Below are 16,048 nucleotides of genomic sequence, written 5' to 3' on the forward strand. Positions count from 1 at the left end.
CACATTTATGTAGTGCTTATGAAGGGATTATAAAGGCTTTATGAAGCCTTTATGAAGCCTTTATAAGGTGAACGTCATTTAAAGCGGGACCAAACATTCAACTGCTTGTCTTTTCAAATAAAAGATATCTGAATATTTACTTCGAATGTACGTGAAATTGAGATGCTTTAAAAAGTATCTGAACCCCGGTCTGGAGGGGTCAACTGACCCATCACGCCAACCAGCATGTCACCCTAGTAGTCTCTTCCCTTCTCAAGTTAAAGCAAAGTTTATTCCCTTCACAAATTTTAAAGGAATGGATTGGTATAAACTAAGGCTGAAGGAGTTTCCACCATATCCCTCAACTCAGCTCCCCCTTTCCCCCCTCCTCACCAATCCCCTACCCAGGTCCAGAGGAACTGCTGCCTGACGTTGTGTAACTTCAGCATCCCTGAGGAGCTGGAGTTCCAGTACGGCCGGGTCAACCTGCTGCTGCTGAAGATCCTGGAGCCGGCCCGGCAGGATGAGTCCATCCAGCGCATCGCCGTGCACCTCTGCAACGCCCTGGTCTGCCAGGTGGACAACCACCACAAGCAGGCTGTGGGCAAGATGGGCTTTGTCAAGGTAGGGAAGACTGATGTATCCATATACTTATACACAGATTCATAGATTCTCTCAAACACAGCCCGCAGTAGGTCATTGATGCTATGATTTTTCATACTCACTTTTTTTTTCTCAGACAATGTTGAATCTCATCCAGAAAAAGCTACAGGACAGGATGGTGAGTCTCATTTGGATTATTTCTTGTGAATCAAAAATCCATATTTTGTACATCCCTACCATTCTACAAGTCTGAAATGACCTGGCAGAACCTGTAAAACTGGATTGAACCACATCACATTTGGATTGTGATGAGTCTTAGCTCATTCCAGACCTAATAGTATTTTTACATGCAATCCTTAAGGAAACATTGTGTGTTAAGCCAATTCAAGTGTATTGTCTGGAATGGCGTTGCCTGGCAGGCTACCTAGAGTTCACTTCGGATAAAAACAAATACCGATTTTTTTTTTTTTTTTTTTGCTCTTTCTACAGTGTGACCAGGTGATGGAGTTCTCCTGGAGTGCCCTGTGGAACATCACTGACGAGACGCCAGACAACTGTCAGATGTTCCTTAACTGCAAGGGCATGAGCCTCTTCCTGGACTGCCTGAAGGTTAGCACACCTCAGGGATTTGTTTGAATCTACAACACCTGAAGGGTTCTGTTCTGTCAGGGAATGCTAGATTTGCCCCTCAAACAGTCTTTTCCACTGAAGATTCTCGATCTCATCATCCTGTGTGTTGCTTTTGTATGTCCTCTTTGTCCTCCCCTGGCTCTCAGGAGTTTCCAGACAAGCAGGAGCTCCACCGTAACATGCTGGGGCTGCTGGGTAATGTGGCAGAAGTGAGGGCTCTGCGACCACAACTCCTCACCCCACAGTTCATCTCTGTCTTCAGGTAAGAGACGGTCCTTTGTCTATATTAAATGGTTAAATGCTGATCCTGCTGCTATCTTGGACCAGGGGCCGTATGTATCAAGCATCTCAGAGTAGGGGTGCTGATTTAGGATCAGTTTTGCCTTTTGGATCACAGTAAATAAGATTACATGGATAGGGGGAGACCTGATCCTAGATTAGCACTTCTACTATGAGTCGCTTGATGCATACGGACCCAGGTTCGTCTTGCAATAGAGATTGCAATACTATTGACACTAACCTGGATAAATAAAGCTGGATTCTGCTTTGCTACTGTGACTGTTCTCTGGTGACAGTAACCTGCTGGACAGCAAGGCAGATGGGATTGAGGTGTCCTATAATGCGTGCGGGGTGCTGTCCCACATCGTGTTTGATGGGCCAGAGGCGTGGGCCATGGAAGAGCCACTGAGGGACACGGTCATGGACAAGATGATGGACGCTATCCAGAGCTGGGACGTCACCTCCCGCCGGAATATCAACTACAGGTAAACAGAGAGCTCAATCGAGACGGGCCTCTTGAGACACAGCGGTGGCCGCTGATTGGCTGAATACCCGAGGTGGTTGGAGTTGTCAACAAAGCAGCATGACAGAAATATGATGCCAAGTTTTCGAGCTACCGATAGTTTCTTTGAGAAGATATATAAAGCAATCTTTGCATTTGAATAACAGCATAAATACACCTATTTCACCGTTGCATGTTAAAAACCACTGCTGCAACTCCTGCCACTGTTTCGAACAGATTCGATTATGCTAAATAGAAAAGGCGGCCAGCTAACGAAAGAACGAATGCACCAGGATAGCGAGCTAACATAATGTCACAAAGCATAATGCGCTAGCCAGTTAACTTTCATTCTGAAATGACTTCTAATTTCAGGAGTTAGTCAGATATTAGTTTTGAAAGACTTGAGTTTGACACGAGAGCTAACTAGCTAGGAGCTAGCTAGCTAGCTGCTTATCAAAAGTAGATAGCTAACTGGTTAATTTGACCAATAAATCAACCAAACTATTTCAAAAATGTTCTGTAGCTGGCTAATTAATTTGGTAATGCTTTGTGATACACCTGGTTTATGCTGTTTTAGTCCACACAACATGTCGCCCTGTCACCTACAGTAAAACCTTATAAACAACATCAGGGGGAAACAATAAAATTGGCCATGCTTTTTGTTCTACCAGATCCACGATGAGAAGGTTCTAGCTAGTGTATCCCTCTGTCCTTGGACTCTTGTTGGATGTAGTTGATCCGTTTATCAGGTCCCAAGCTCTCATGATTGTTATGATTATTTATTTACAAGTTACTTACAATTATCTTTTTGCTTTAGGGCCATCTGCACCTGATAAAGCAGATCTAGTCTCACGTGCAGAAGTAAGTCGTCTGGCGCGAGAGACTCATTGGGAGGAAGAGACTAGGGCAGGCCCAGAAGTTCTGACTGAAAGGACGCACATTTGAGTACCCCAGACGGTCCACTTACTTTGTGCTGTTATAATTTATGCTATGATATCCTGCGATTTCATTGGGGCAGTTCCCCCTCATAGCAAATAGCTGGCAAAAAAATGGAAGCAATGTTCCCATGACCTGTGTGCCCACGGAGGCAGAGCTGGCTGTCACTGAGGGGCAGAGTAGTACAGTGCATTGGGAAAGTTTTAAGACCCCTTCACTTTTTCCACCCGTTGCTTTGGGAATCGAAATTGAGCTCAGGTGCATCCTGTTTCCATTGATCATCCTTGAGATGTTTCTACAACTGGATTGGAGTCCACCTGTGGTAATTCAATTGATTGGACATGATTTGGAAAGGCACACACCTTTCCAAATCAGGGAAGGGAAGACCCCATGAAATGGACAAAAATGAATGGCATCATATTGGCATTGGGGGAACCATATACACAATCGCAAATACCACTCAAATGGACGGCAGTTCATCAAAACCATATTGCAAGCCGAACATGGCAAATGCCACATGTCATACTCCAAAAATCCCAAAGATGGCGAGCGTGTTCCACCATAGATTTTCAAATGGGAAATGGTCACAAAGTCAGGTCCCAAGGGTGAAATTTTCAAAATCTCAATTGTTTTTCAACTTTTTTTTAAACCTCGTAAAAAGTGTTTTTTTGCACAGTTTTTCGAATTTTAGATTTTTTTATAGATATACATTGGCAATGGACACTTTCAACTTGCAGAAGAGCATGTTCACACTAACAATATAGCATATGTGTAATGGACACTAATGTGTAATGCCCATTTGGTGATGTTAAATCCCTCATTAAATACATTGGAAATGTACAATTATACACTGTCCATTTGCAATGTCTTACAATGGGCATTTACCATCATGAATTGGACATGCTTTAATATACTGCAGAAATGCCCAATTGACTGGATCGTTGAACTCAGGGTGGCCGAGCAGTGATAATGGTTCCCGTCCATCACTCGTCGGTGTTGTTTTCAGCATGTCCATTTGGTGATGGAAAATCCCTCATTAAATACATTGGAAATGGACAAATGTAAACTGTCCATTTGCAATGGCTTACCATCACGAATTGGACATGCTCTAAAATATTGCAGAAATGCCCAATAGACTGGCTCTTTGAACTCGGGATGGCCAAGCAGTGATAGTGGTTCTTATCCATCGCTCGTTGGTGTTGATTTCAGCCTGTCCATTTGCTGATGGAAAATCCATCATTAAATATATTGGAAATGTACACTGTCCATTTGCAATATAAAATGTACAATGCCAATATATTATACTGCCATCAAGTCAACCATCATTCAATAAGATATCATACTGACACCAAACTCACTTTGTACAACTCTTTTAGAAGCCAACTATCACATATTTCAGAGCCGGCCCACAATTCATAGCACCTTTTGTTAAAACCATTAAAAAATAATCAAAAACATAGTTACATTCGAGCTGCGGGTCCAGTTCTGACATTATGTGTAGACCTAGCTGAGGCGACCCCGAATCCTTAGTCGATAGGTCATTCGGAGTCCGAGCAGTGACCTTAATTAGTGCTGAAAATTTACGGGGTTGCTACGGGGTCCCTGAAAGCGCTATCAGACAGAAACTTTAGGGACTGTCTCTATGGGCCGAGGCGGTTTCAATGCACCTAATCTTGTGATTCTGGGACTTTTCTAAATGTTGTCATTTTCTCGACGTTCAAAATGAATTGCAAATGGACTACGGTGATGCCATTTGCCAACCCTCTCAGTGTTGATTTCAGCCTGTCCATTTGGTGATGGTGTATCACTGTTTAAACTTATTGGAAATGGACAAAAGTCAGCCATCTAGTCAGCGTTCATCAGTCAATAAGATATCATTCTGACACCAAACTGATACATACTGACACCAAACCCACGTTGTCGAACTCGTTTAGAAGCCAACTATCAAAATTCACAGCGCCTTCTGTTAAAACCCTTTTTAAAAATTCAACACGTAGTTATGTTCTAGCTGCGGGTCCAGTTCTGACATTATGTGTAGGCCTAGCTTAGGCGACCCCGAATCCCGAGATTCGGCTTGATAGGTCATTCGGAGCCCGAGCAGCGACCTTAATTAGTGCTGAAAATTAACTTTTTCCGGCCGTTGCTACGGGGTTCCTGAAAGAGCTATCGGACAAACGTTAGGGTCCGTCTATGGGCCGAGGCAGTTTCAATGCACCTAGTCGTGTGATTCTGGGACTTTTCTAAATGTCGTTATTTTCGCGACTTTCAAAATGAAGTGAAGTTATTGCCTGAGAACCTTCTAGAGCCACATAACTCACCGTGCACTACCGACCACATTGACTATGTGTGTGTGTGAGTACAGAAAATCACAGAAATAACGTAGAGCTCCGAAACCAGCCTTAACGGATTCGCCTAAACATGCCGCAACTGGATCTATAACTTTTTGGGGGAAAAAACACATTTGTTTAACCATCATCAAACGGACATTGTACGATTTCACGTAAATTACAATAGATAAATGTCTGGTTCTATTTTTCCTTACACCGTAGGATTATGTACTTTGACGTGAAGAGGCCAAATTAGCGCTGTATTACCGTTTTTGACCTTTAATCCCAGAAAATGGGCATTAACTCAAAGAGCGTTGAGGCCTCGACGCCATCTTGTTTTTGGGCTAAAAGTACATTTGGCCAAACCTTTGCTCACCGAGTTTCGTCTTCGAAGTCTTTTCCATTTACGAGAAACGGCCATGCCCATTTGGTGATGTTTTGTCCATTTGCAAAGCAGCCAGTCTCCATCTGGTGGAATTTTCCAGTACAGCTGAAAATTGTCCAAAAAGTAAAAATTTTGTAAAGTGGAAACCAAATGTCCGAGATACTTTATTTGATGACTTTCCGGAAGACCGGGCCCTGGGGGACGACCTGAGGCCATCGGCCTATTTTAATAACACCTGCGGACGTCTAGTAAAGGGACCGTACATTTGCAATATGGAGATCCTCATCAACAATACGGGAAATGCCACTTGCGTCCCTTATGTAGAATAGTATTCAGACCCCTTGACTTTTTCCACATTTTGTTACGTTACAGTCATATTCTAAAATGAATTACATTGTTTTTTCCCTCATCAATCTACACACAATACCCCTTAATGACAAAGCAAAAACAGCTTTTTCGTAATTTTAGCAAATGTATTCATAAGTATTCACACCCGTTACTCAGTAATTTGTTGAAACACCTTTAGCAGTGATTGCAGCCTTGAGTCTTCAAATCAAATGTTATTGGTCACATACACATATTTAGCAGATGTTATTGTGGGTGAAGGGAAAAGCTTGTGTTCCTAATTCCAACAGTGCAGTAATATCGAACAATACACAAAAATATAAAGTAAAAGAATGGAGTTAAGAAATATATAAATATTAGGACAAGCCCATGTCAGAGTGGCATTGACTAAAATAGAGTATATACAGTGTACATACACTTAGGATGGATCCTTAAAACTCGTTTTTCAACCACTCCACAAATTTCTTGTTAACAAACTATGGTTTTGGTTGGGACATCTACTTTGTGCATGACACAAGTAATTTTTCCAACAGTTGTTTACAAACAGATTATTTCCCTTATAATTCACTGTATCACAATTCCAGTGTGTCAGAAGTTTACATACACTAAGATGACTGTGCCTTTAAACAGCTTGGAAAATTCCAGAAAACAGGTACAAAAGTATCTATATCCTCAGTAAAACGAGTCCTATATCGACGTAACCTGAAAGGCCGCTCAGCAAGGAAGAAGCCACTGCTCCAAAACCTCCATAAAAAAGCCAGACAAAGATCGTACTTTTTGGAGAAATGTCCTCTGGTCTGATGAAACAAAAATAGAACTGTTTGGCCATAATGACCATTGTTATGTTTGGAGGAAAAAGGGGGAGGCTTGCAAGCCAAAGAACACCATCCCAACTGTGAAGCATGGGGGTGGCAGCATCATGGTGTGGGAGTGCTTTGCTGCAGGAGGGACTGGTGCACTTCACAAAATAGATGGCATCATGAGGAAAGAAAATTACGTGGATATATTGAAGGAACATCTCAAGATATCAGTCAGGAAGTTATAGCTTTATTGCAAATTGGTCTTCCAAATGGACAATGACCCCAAGCATACTTCCAAAGTTGTAGCAAAATGGCTTAAGGACAACAAAGTCAAGGTATTGAAGTGGCCATCACAAAGCCTTGACCTCAATCCTATAGAACATTTGTGGGCAGAACTGAAAAAGCATGTGCGAGCAAGGAGGCCTACAAACCTGACTCAGTTACACCAGCTCTGTCAGGAGAAATGGGCCAAAATTCACCCAATTTATTGTGGGAAGCTTGTGGAAGGCTACCCGAAACGTTTGACCCAAGTTAAACAATTTAAAGGCAATGCTCCCAAATACTAATTGAGTGTATGTAAACTTCTGACCCACTGGGAATGTGATGAAAGAAATAAAAGCTGAAATAAATCATTCTCTCAACTATTATTCTGACATTTCACATTCTTAAAATAAAGAGGTGATCCTAACTGACCTGAGACAGGGAATTTGTACTAGGATTAAATGTCAGGAATTGTGAAAACAGAGTTTAAATGTATTTGGCTAAGGTGTATGTAAACTTCCGACTTCAACTGTACATATGAAATGAGAAAAGCAGTATGTAAACATTTTTAAAGTGACCAGTGATTCCATGTCTATGTACAGTATGTGCCATGTAAAAAAGCTAACGTTTAAGTTCCGTGCTCAGAACATGAGAACATATGAAAGCTGGTGTTTCCTTTTAACGTGAGTCTTCAATATTCCCAGGTAAGAAGTTTTAGGTTGTAGTTATTATAAGAATTATAGGACTATTTCTCTCTATACCATTTGTATACCTTTGACTATTGGATGTTCTTATAGACACTTTAGTATTGCCAGTGTAACAGTATAGCTTCCGTCCATCTCCTCGCTCCTACCTGGGGGGGTGAAATACGAGTCTTTGGTCATTAATATGGTCGAATCCGGAAACTATAATTTCGAAAAGAAAACGTTTATTCTTTCAGTGAAATACTGAACCGTTCCGTATTTTATTTAACGGGTGGCATCCCTAAGTCTAAATATTGCTGTTACATAGTACAACCTTCAATGTTGTCATAATTATGTACAAATCTGGCAAATTAATTAAGGTCTTTGTTAGGAATAAATGGACTTCACACAGTTCGCAAAGAGCCAGGCGGCCCAAACTGCTGCATATACCCTGACTGCTTGCACGGAACGCAAGAGAAGTGACACAATTTCCCTAATTATAAGAAATTCATGTTAGCAGGCAATTTAACTAAATATGCAGGTTTAAAAATATATACTTGTGTATTGATTTTAAAGAAAGGCATTGATGTTTATGGTTAGGTTTGGTGCAACGACAGTGCTAAATCATCACCCGTTTGGCGAAGTAGGCTGTGATTCGATGAGAAATTAACAGGCACCGCATCGATTATATGCAACTCAGGACACGCTAGATAAACTAGTAATATCATCAACCATGTGTAGTTAACTAGTGATTATGTGAAGATTGATTGTTTTTTATAAGTTTAACGCTAGCTAACAACTTACCTTGGCTTGTTGCTGCCCTCGCGTAACAGGTAGTCAGCCTGCCACGCAGGCTCCTCGTGGAGTGCAATGTAAGGCAGGTGGTTAGAGCGTTGGACTAGTAACCGGAAGGTTGCAAAAACGAATCCCTGAGCTGACAAGATAAAAAACTGTCGATCTGCCCCTGAACAAGGCAGTTAACCCACTGTTCCTAGGCTGTCATTGAAAATAAGAATGTGTTCTTAACTGACTTGCCTAGTTAAATAAAGGTGTAAAAAAATCGTTGTCCAAAAATACCGATTTCCGATTATTATGAATACTTGAAATCGGCCCTAATTAATCGGCCATTCCGATTTAATCGGTCGACCTCTAGTTACAACCTGATTTTTAAATGATTAAATATAGATTTGTTGTCACTGGCCTACACGCAATACCACATAATGTCAAAGTCACTAAGTATTCAACCCCTTTGTTATGGCAAGGCTAAATAAGTTCAGGAGTAACAATTTGCTTAACAAGTCACACAATTATTTTTGAATGACTGCATCTGTGAGGATCAAATGGCTCAGATCAGCTTGGCAATGGTTGACAATAACCAGACCCTCTCCCACCCGCAAAAGGGGGGGGGGGGGGACTGCAGGGTTGACAGCTCACACTTGGTTGTAAATTAAGCAGGAGAGGGCTCACTTTACCCTCTAGTATTGGCTAAAGGAATGTCCTTTGTCTCCTGAGACTTTTGCCCGCCTAAAACTCTAACGTTCAAAAAGTGAATACCGGAACAATATTTCTAACATAAAAATGTGGGGAATGGTCAGTGGGGAACTATGGAACATTTATGTAATATTGGTTTTCATTTTGTGATGTCATTTTATGTCAAAGTATATCCCCTTTATCTGTCACGTTTCCGTCCAATACATTGTGCATATGATATGAAAAATTATGAAAGTATATCTGTTAAGATAGGAATGTTATTTTAGGAGGTATAAGAGAATCTATCTCCTATAAGCTATGCATAAGTAAGTAGCCACGCCCCGAGTGAGGTCGGAGAGCATGTCAGACGGACGGAGCCGTTCCCTTTGGCCAGAGTGCATAAAAAGTATTGGTAATGAAATTAACATTAGACCAGAAAAGCGTGGAGTGGTCACATCACAAATGGTTGGAACTTTGAACCTCAACACGAGGTGAAGAAAATGAACTCACCTACCAGACCTGATTATCCACACGAGGTGGAGAAAGAAGAACTCAGACAATCACTGGTACGGCGATGAAGTAGTTCTGAGGAAAAACCCCAATGGACACCGGACAACTAAGAAGGACATTGTGACATTTTGTACACAATCAGAGCCTTACACGTGAGGAGACCCAATCAAACCCCTTTCCATGAAGGTTTGGTTTCGACAGAGATAGACGACGAACGAAGGCATTCACACGTAAATACATTCATGATTTCTAACTCCAAATGGGCAATAGTTTGTGTGACAAGTAAATGATTACTGTGAGTAGTTTCCAAATGTATCAATGATAAGTGTCTCTTTCTCTCCCTCTTTTGGTAAACAAGCAGTCATGTTGTTGTTAGTCCGCTAGAGACTTTTTCTCATGTATTATATGTGTATGTTTATTCTGTGTTATTATTTAGTTGGTAAATACGGGTAAATAAGTGATTAAACCAATTTGTGTAGTACTGAATCACGAGTAAGGCTGGAGTTTTTTGGAGATCCAAAAAGGTTATGACTGTTCAGAATGATGATATGATAAGAGGTTATGGTTAATATGTTGACTGTTTTATGGATGTTATAGGTAAAGACCTTAGAGTTTAATTCGGAAGATGGTAACTCTTTAAACAAATTCTAATGAGTTCATTGTTACATAATTAATTTAATTGGGTAACAATTAAACATAGTTAGTGGATTAAATAAATAACAGTCATCAGATCAATGAAAGGAAAGTCACGACAAATGTTACCATCAAGGACTGGGGAGTTTTTCAGGATACAAAATAAACGAATGGAGCTAAGCACACACAAAATCCTAGAGGAAAACCTGGTTCAGTTTGTTTTCCACCAGACATTGGGAGATCAATTCACCTTTCAGCAGGACAAATCTACGCTGGAGTTGCTTACCAAGAAGACCGTGAATGTTCCTGACTTGCCGAGTTAGTTTGGACTTAAATCTGCTTGAAAATCAATGACAAGACTTGAAATGGTTGTCTAGTAAAGATCAACAACCCTTCGGTAAGGGTTTTTTCGGGTGTTCGGGCACACATTTTTTCTGAAGGCCGGTTGAAGTCGGTAGCCGAAGTCTACGCCCCCTTTGTCAGTGATTGGTGCACAGTAGGGATTTTTCAGTGCACATTTTTTCATTGAGAAATACTGCACCAAACATCTTAGTTAGATATAAAATTGTGTGACTAAGATCTTCACGGCAAAACGTAAAAATACATGACAGATTTCTTGAGTTTGGACGAAGTGTATACTGGCTACGGCATTTCGAAATGGACAAACGGTACTATTGCCGCTTTTTCTCTTTTAAGGAAGTATGCGAGCACACTCTTTCGACTAGGCGCCAGACGAACTGAAGCATGCTGATGCCTTTAGACTTACCCAGAAAGACTCACAGCTGTAATCGCTGCCAAAAGGTGCTTCTACAAAGTGTTGACTCAGGGGTGGGAATACTTATGTAAATGAGATTTCTGTTTCATTTTCAATACATTTGCAAAAATGTACAAAAACATGTTTTCACTTTGTCATTACGGGGTATTGTGTGTAGATGGGTGAGGAAAAAATTATTTTAAATCCATTTTGATTTTAGGAAGGAACACGAAAATTAGGAATACGTTAAGGGGTATGAATACTTTCTGAAGGCACTATGTATTTTTAATACAATTACTTTCTTGATCACAATCTCAATAAAATGCCTGTATAGGCAAGCCGCTGCTGTTAAGGTTACAAATACCACCCTGATTCCAACTATAAGATGTGCGAATGGATTTCACTTTTCTGAATTAACACTTACCTGGCTTTCTCCCTCCCTTTTTTCGGTTCAGATCCTTTGAACCCATCTTGCGCCTGCTGTCCCAGAGCGTCGCCCCAGTCAGTCAGCACTGGGCCACGTGGGCACTCTTCAACCTGGTGTCAGTCTACCGTGAGTATTGATACAAAGACTGATCCCACTTCTGACACCAGTAAGCAAGTTGCTGGGTAAACTTGCTTATTGGTGTCAGTGGTGGGATCCGTCTTTGCCACACTGTATCAATTTCTTTATGTTGTTATATTATTAATCAAATAAGTGTGGATTGACTTTTGGAGTATTTATTCTCACTCATCAGGGAAATATGTCTGCTTTCGAGAAATGTTTTTCTCCCTTATTTTCTTCCTCTCTTCCCTCAGCGAGTAAGTACTGCCCTCTGCTGATAAAAGAAGGAGGGATTGTTCTCCTGGAGAAGGTGCTGGAGCTCCAGACATCACATGAAGAGACCAAGGACATGGCGCGGTATGAACTCACCTGTTAACCCATCCAAATGTTATAACCAATGCGTTATTTATGGAGGGGTTGTTGATCAATTTGGGCTCTATTACATTGCATTTACTTTCATTTCAAGCAATGAGTTGACATTTTGTTCATACATTGAGGACTTCCATAATCCCCCCTAATGAAAATGCTGAAGCCTCCCTCTCTCTGTTTCAGGAAGGTGATGGAGCAGTGTGAGAACCTCAAAGAAGGCCCCATGGAAACGACGAGGTAGACAACGGCCAACAGACGACGACGTCAGGGGAGCAGTACCGCTAGACGAACAAAAAAGGCAAAACTTCATAGGAACCCTTCACTATCTTCTCACCACAAGTGTCAATTGTGTGCATCAATTTACTGTAGAGCAGAGCAACTGTTCTTTGCCTCTCAGCCAGGCTTTCTGGACAGAACCTTGTTATGCGACACTATTAGGAAGTTGAGATGTGATGCACCGAGTTTGTGTGTGTCTGTGTGTGTTTGCGCGTGTGTTATTTGTGTTTTTGTTGCACATGATAAGTATAATTTGTATAATGTATTTGTGTTCATTTATTGATTTGTTTTGCTTTTTGGTGTGCGTGCTTGTCTTCGTTTGGGTGTGAGTGTGCTAGAGTGTGTTTGCGTGTGTAATGAGTGTGTGTAATAAGAGTGTGTGTGTGTGTGTGTGTGTGTGTGTGTGTGTGTGTGTGTGTGTGTGTGTGTGTGTGTGTGTGTGTGTGTGTGTGTGTGTGTGTGTGTGTGTGTGTGTGTGTGTGTGTGTGTGTGTGTGTGTGTGTGTGTGTGTGGAAGGACGTATGTGTGTTATAATAAGGATCAAAACACCAGGGAGATGTTTGCCTCTGAAAAATAGGAAACAAAAATGGAGGTTGTTATGGTATTTTTCCCACCTTAGTCTGTTATATTTGGTCTCGTGAGAGGCCCTCCGTTGTATAAGCTTAATTTCCAACACAGCGCTGTCAACGCCCATCATGCTCCTTCTCAGAATTCTGAGAAGCCATTTCTGCCACAGCCATTTCTGATGCAGAAATTTCAAATGGAAATTTCAAATGGATGACGCCATGAGGTGTGGACGGTCGATTAGTTTTATCCCAATCAGCACTGATCTGTGGACAGTTGTTATTGAGCAGTGAAGTTGCCATGTCTGTGGATGCATCTCTATCCCACACTGATCGAGAGCATAACCGTGGAGGTGTGTAGCCGTGACAATGACCCCAGTAGAAGTCTTCCTAGATCCTGTGGCATGGGGAAGGACTTTTCGTTGTACGTATTTGGAGTTACCATCTGTTCCAGCATTGTTTATGTCAGTTTTTTTGTTATATGATTATAAACATTCCTATGATTTAATCTGTAAATCTAGGCTTTGTTCCCCATTCCTTACATATATAACAAATCAGGAAGGACTATACTGTTAGGGCTTTTGGAATCTCAACAAAAAAATGCCCATGTTCTTAAATGTTAAGGAAAATCTGAAGGTGGATGATTTTAACTTTGTGTCTTTCATGTATGTGGATACAATGCCCTCAACCATAAAGTCTTAGCGTCATATATTTAGATTTGACACATTTAGGAAAGCCTGTATCTCATTTCTGAACATTTAGTTGCCATGTAAGAAGTCTTTATCCTAACATTTGCACATGATTTGGTAAGGTAGTCGAGTGATGCAGTGGTATACTTGGTCTCCAAAAGCCAACAACAAATGTGAAGATTAGTTCATAAAATGCTGACCTCAGATTTTTACGCAACATTAATTCAAGAATTGATGCTGTATTGTAACGTTCAGTGGGGTCGGAAATTATTGACACCCTTGATAAAGATGAGCAAAAATGACTGTAAAATAAATAATAAAAATACTGAGCTATATTTTATGCAAAAAAAAGGGAAATTATATTTTATACCAATACAATTACTCAGAGAAATAGATATTGTTTAACAAGTAATACTTTTTTTTCTCAAAGGTAGGGGTCAAGATTGACACCCCTGTTTTCAATACCTTGCGAGGATAACGGCACAGAGACATTTCCTAAAGTGTTTTAAGAGTTGGAGAACACAATGGGAGGGATCTTATCCCCATCCTAAATACAGAATCCTTCCAGATCCTTGATATCCTTCGTCTGCGCTGATGGACTGCCCTCTTCAATGCAAACCACAGGTTTTCAATGGGTTTCAAGTCCAGAGACTGAGGTAGCTATTCCAAAATGTTGATTTTGAGGGCAATTAACAATTTCTTTGTGGATTTTGATGTCTTGCTGGAAGTTCCACTTGCGGCCATCTTAAAATGGATGACATCCATGGGTCTTTGTTCAGAACTAATCGCTAATTTCCCCCTACAGACCTTGATGTCAGTAGAGATAAATAGCTTATCATTAGAAGGAATATGTTCCACACTACACTTACTCTTCATAGATTGATCATTAGTTTGATTATTATTTTGATATTTCACATGAAGTCCCAACACATTCAAACATGGATTTTTCCTTCGCTTCTTGAACAGAAATCCCCTCTGGTCCACTAGATATAGAATTCATTAATCTTTGCTTTTCCATGTATATTGTCTTAATACTTTTTCCATGTGATTTTGTATGTTTGTATAGTGCATTAGGAAAGTATTCATACCCCTTGAATTTTCCCACATTTTGTTACGTTACAGCCTTATTCTAAAATTGATAAAATACTTTTTTCCTCTCATCAATCGACACACACTACCCCATAATGACAAAGCAAAAACAGGTTTTTAGAAATTGTTGCAAATTTATTTAACATCAAAAATAAAATACCTTATTTACATAAGTATTCGGCCCCTTTGCTATGAGACTCAAAATTGAGCTCAGGTGCATCCTGTTTCCAATGATCATCCTTGAGATGTTTCTACAACTTGATTGAGTCCACCTGTGGTAAATTCAATTGATTGGATGCGATTTGGAAAGGCACACACCTGTCTATATAAGGTATTGTGTGTAGTTTGATGAGCTGGAAAAGAATTGAATCCATTTTTTAATAAGGCTGTAAAGATTTTTTTTGGGGGGGGGGGGTATTGGGGTCTGAATACTTTCCGAATGCACTGTATGCCTCGTTCAACCATATTTATATTGTTATTTTACAATTATGGCGGGAGGTTATTTCCAAATGGGAGGCTGAATTGGGCAAGGCCTGTAGAAATGGAAAACATATTATTGTTGTTAGAACCTCACTTCATAAGAATTTTGCTGATGTTGGATTCTCTAATATTCAATAAATGGGTAGAGTTACATAGCACCAAAGGGAGGATGGGTCTTGGTTGATTTGTGTAGGTCTTTCAGGCTCTTTAGCACTTAATGAACATATCACATACTGTACAGTAAGTTAATAAAAAGGAGACAATTCAGTTGTAAATGTGAGGCATCTGAGGAAAATGTAGGTAACCCTTATTTGACATCACTCTAAGTCTTCATAAGAGCTATGTATTCAGAAAAATTGTGAAATTAGGGCTATATTATGTTCAGTGCCTTCAGAAAGTTTTCACACCCCTTGACTTTTTCCACATTTTGTTGTTTCAAAGTGGGATTAAAATGGATTTAATTGTAATGTTTTTTGTCAACGATCTACACAAAATACGAATGTCCAAGCAAAGTGAAAAGAAATTCAATAAAATAAATAATTATGGAAAATTGGTTAGATAAGTGTTCAACCCCCAGAGTCAATACATGTTAGAATCACCTTTGGCAGCGATTACAGCTGTGAGTCTTTCTGGGTAAAAGGCTCTGCATGGTCAAGCCGATGACTGCAATGCGGCCTCCACAGAAGTCATGGCATTCATACTTCTCGCGCTTCTGGGAGCTGTCAAATGCATCCAATAAATAGCTCTGCACCGCACCACTCAGTGCTTCAGGGTTCACATACAGTGCCTTCGGGAAGTATTCAGACCCCTTGACTTTTTCCACATTTTGTTAAGTTGCAGCCTTATTCAAAAATGTATTCAATAATTTTTTCCCTCAACAATCTACACACAATTCCCCATAATGACAAAGCAAAAACAGGTTTTTAGAAATGTTTGCTAAT

General features: G+C 40.4%; 1 protein-coding gene across 4 annotated transcripts in view; it reads left to right on the top strand.

Moving 5' to 3' along the window:
• Positions 1–15,274, top strand: part of LOC139551998 (protein zer-1 homolog) — a 62,057-nt gene extending 46,783 nt beyond the window's left edge. For all 4 annotated transcript variants that reach the window (XM_071363337.1, XM_071363338.1, XM_071363339.1 and 1 more), the window contains 8 exons: positions 388–603; positions 719–760; positions 1,072–1,191; positions 1,359–1,474; positions 1,788–1,976; positions 11,553–11,650; positions 11,896–11,998; positions 12,194–15,274. In XM_071363337.1, coding sequence (XP_071219438.1) covers positions 388–603; positions 719–760; positions 1,072–1,191; positions 1,359–1,474; positions 1,788–1,976; positions 11,553–11,650; positions 11,896–11,998; positions 12,194–12,251 — 942 coding nt within the window. In that variant the 3' untranslated portion in view covers positions 12,252–15,274. The remainder of the gene's footprint in view (positions 1–387; positions 604–718; positions 761–1,071; positions 1,192–1,358; positions 1,475–1,787; positions 1,977–11,552; positions 11,651–11,895; positions 11,999–12,193) is intronic.
• The last annotated feature ends 774 nt before the right edge of the window (positions 15,275–16,048 follow it).

Source organism: Salvelinus alpinus, chromosome 24, assembly GCF_045679555.1.
Source record: "Salvelinus alpinus chromosome 24, SLU_Salpinus.1, whole genome shotgun sequence".
Classification (NCBI taxonomy): Eukaryota; Metazoa; Chordata; class Actinopteri; order Salmoniformes; family Salmonidae; genus Salvelinus; species Salvelinus alpinus.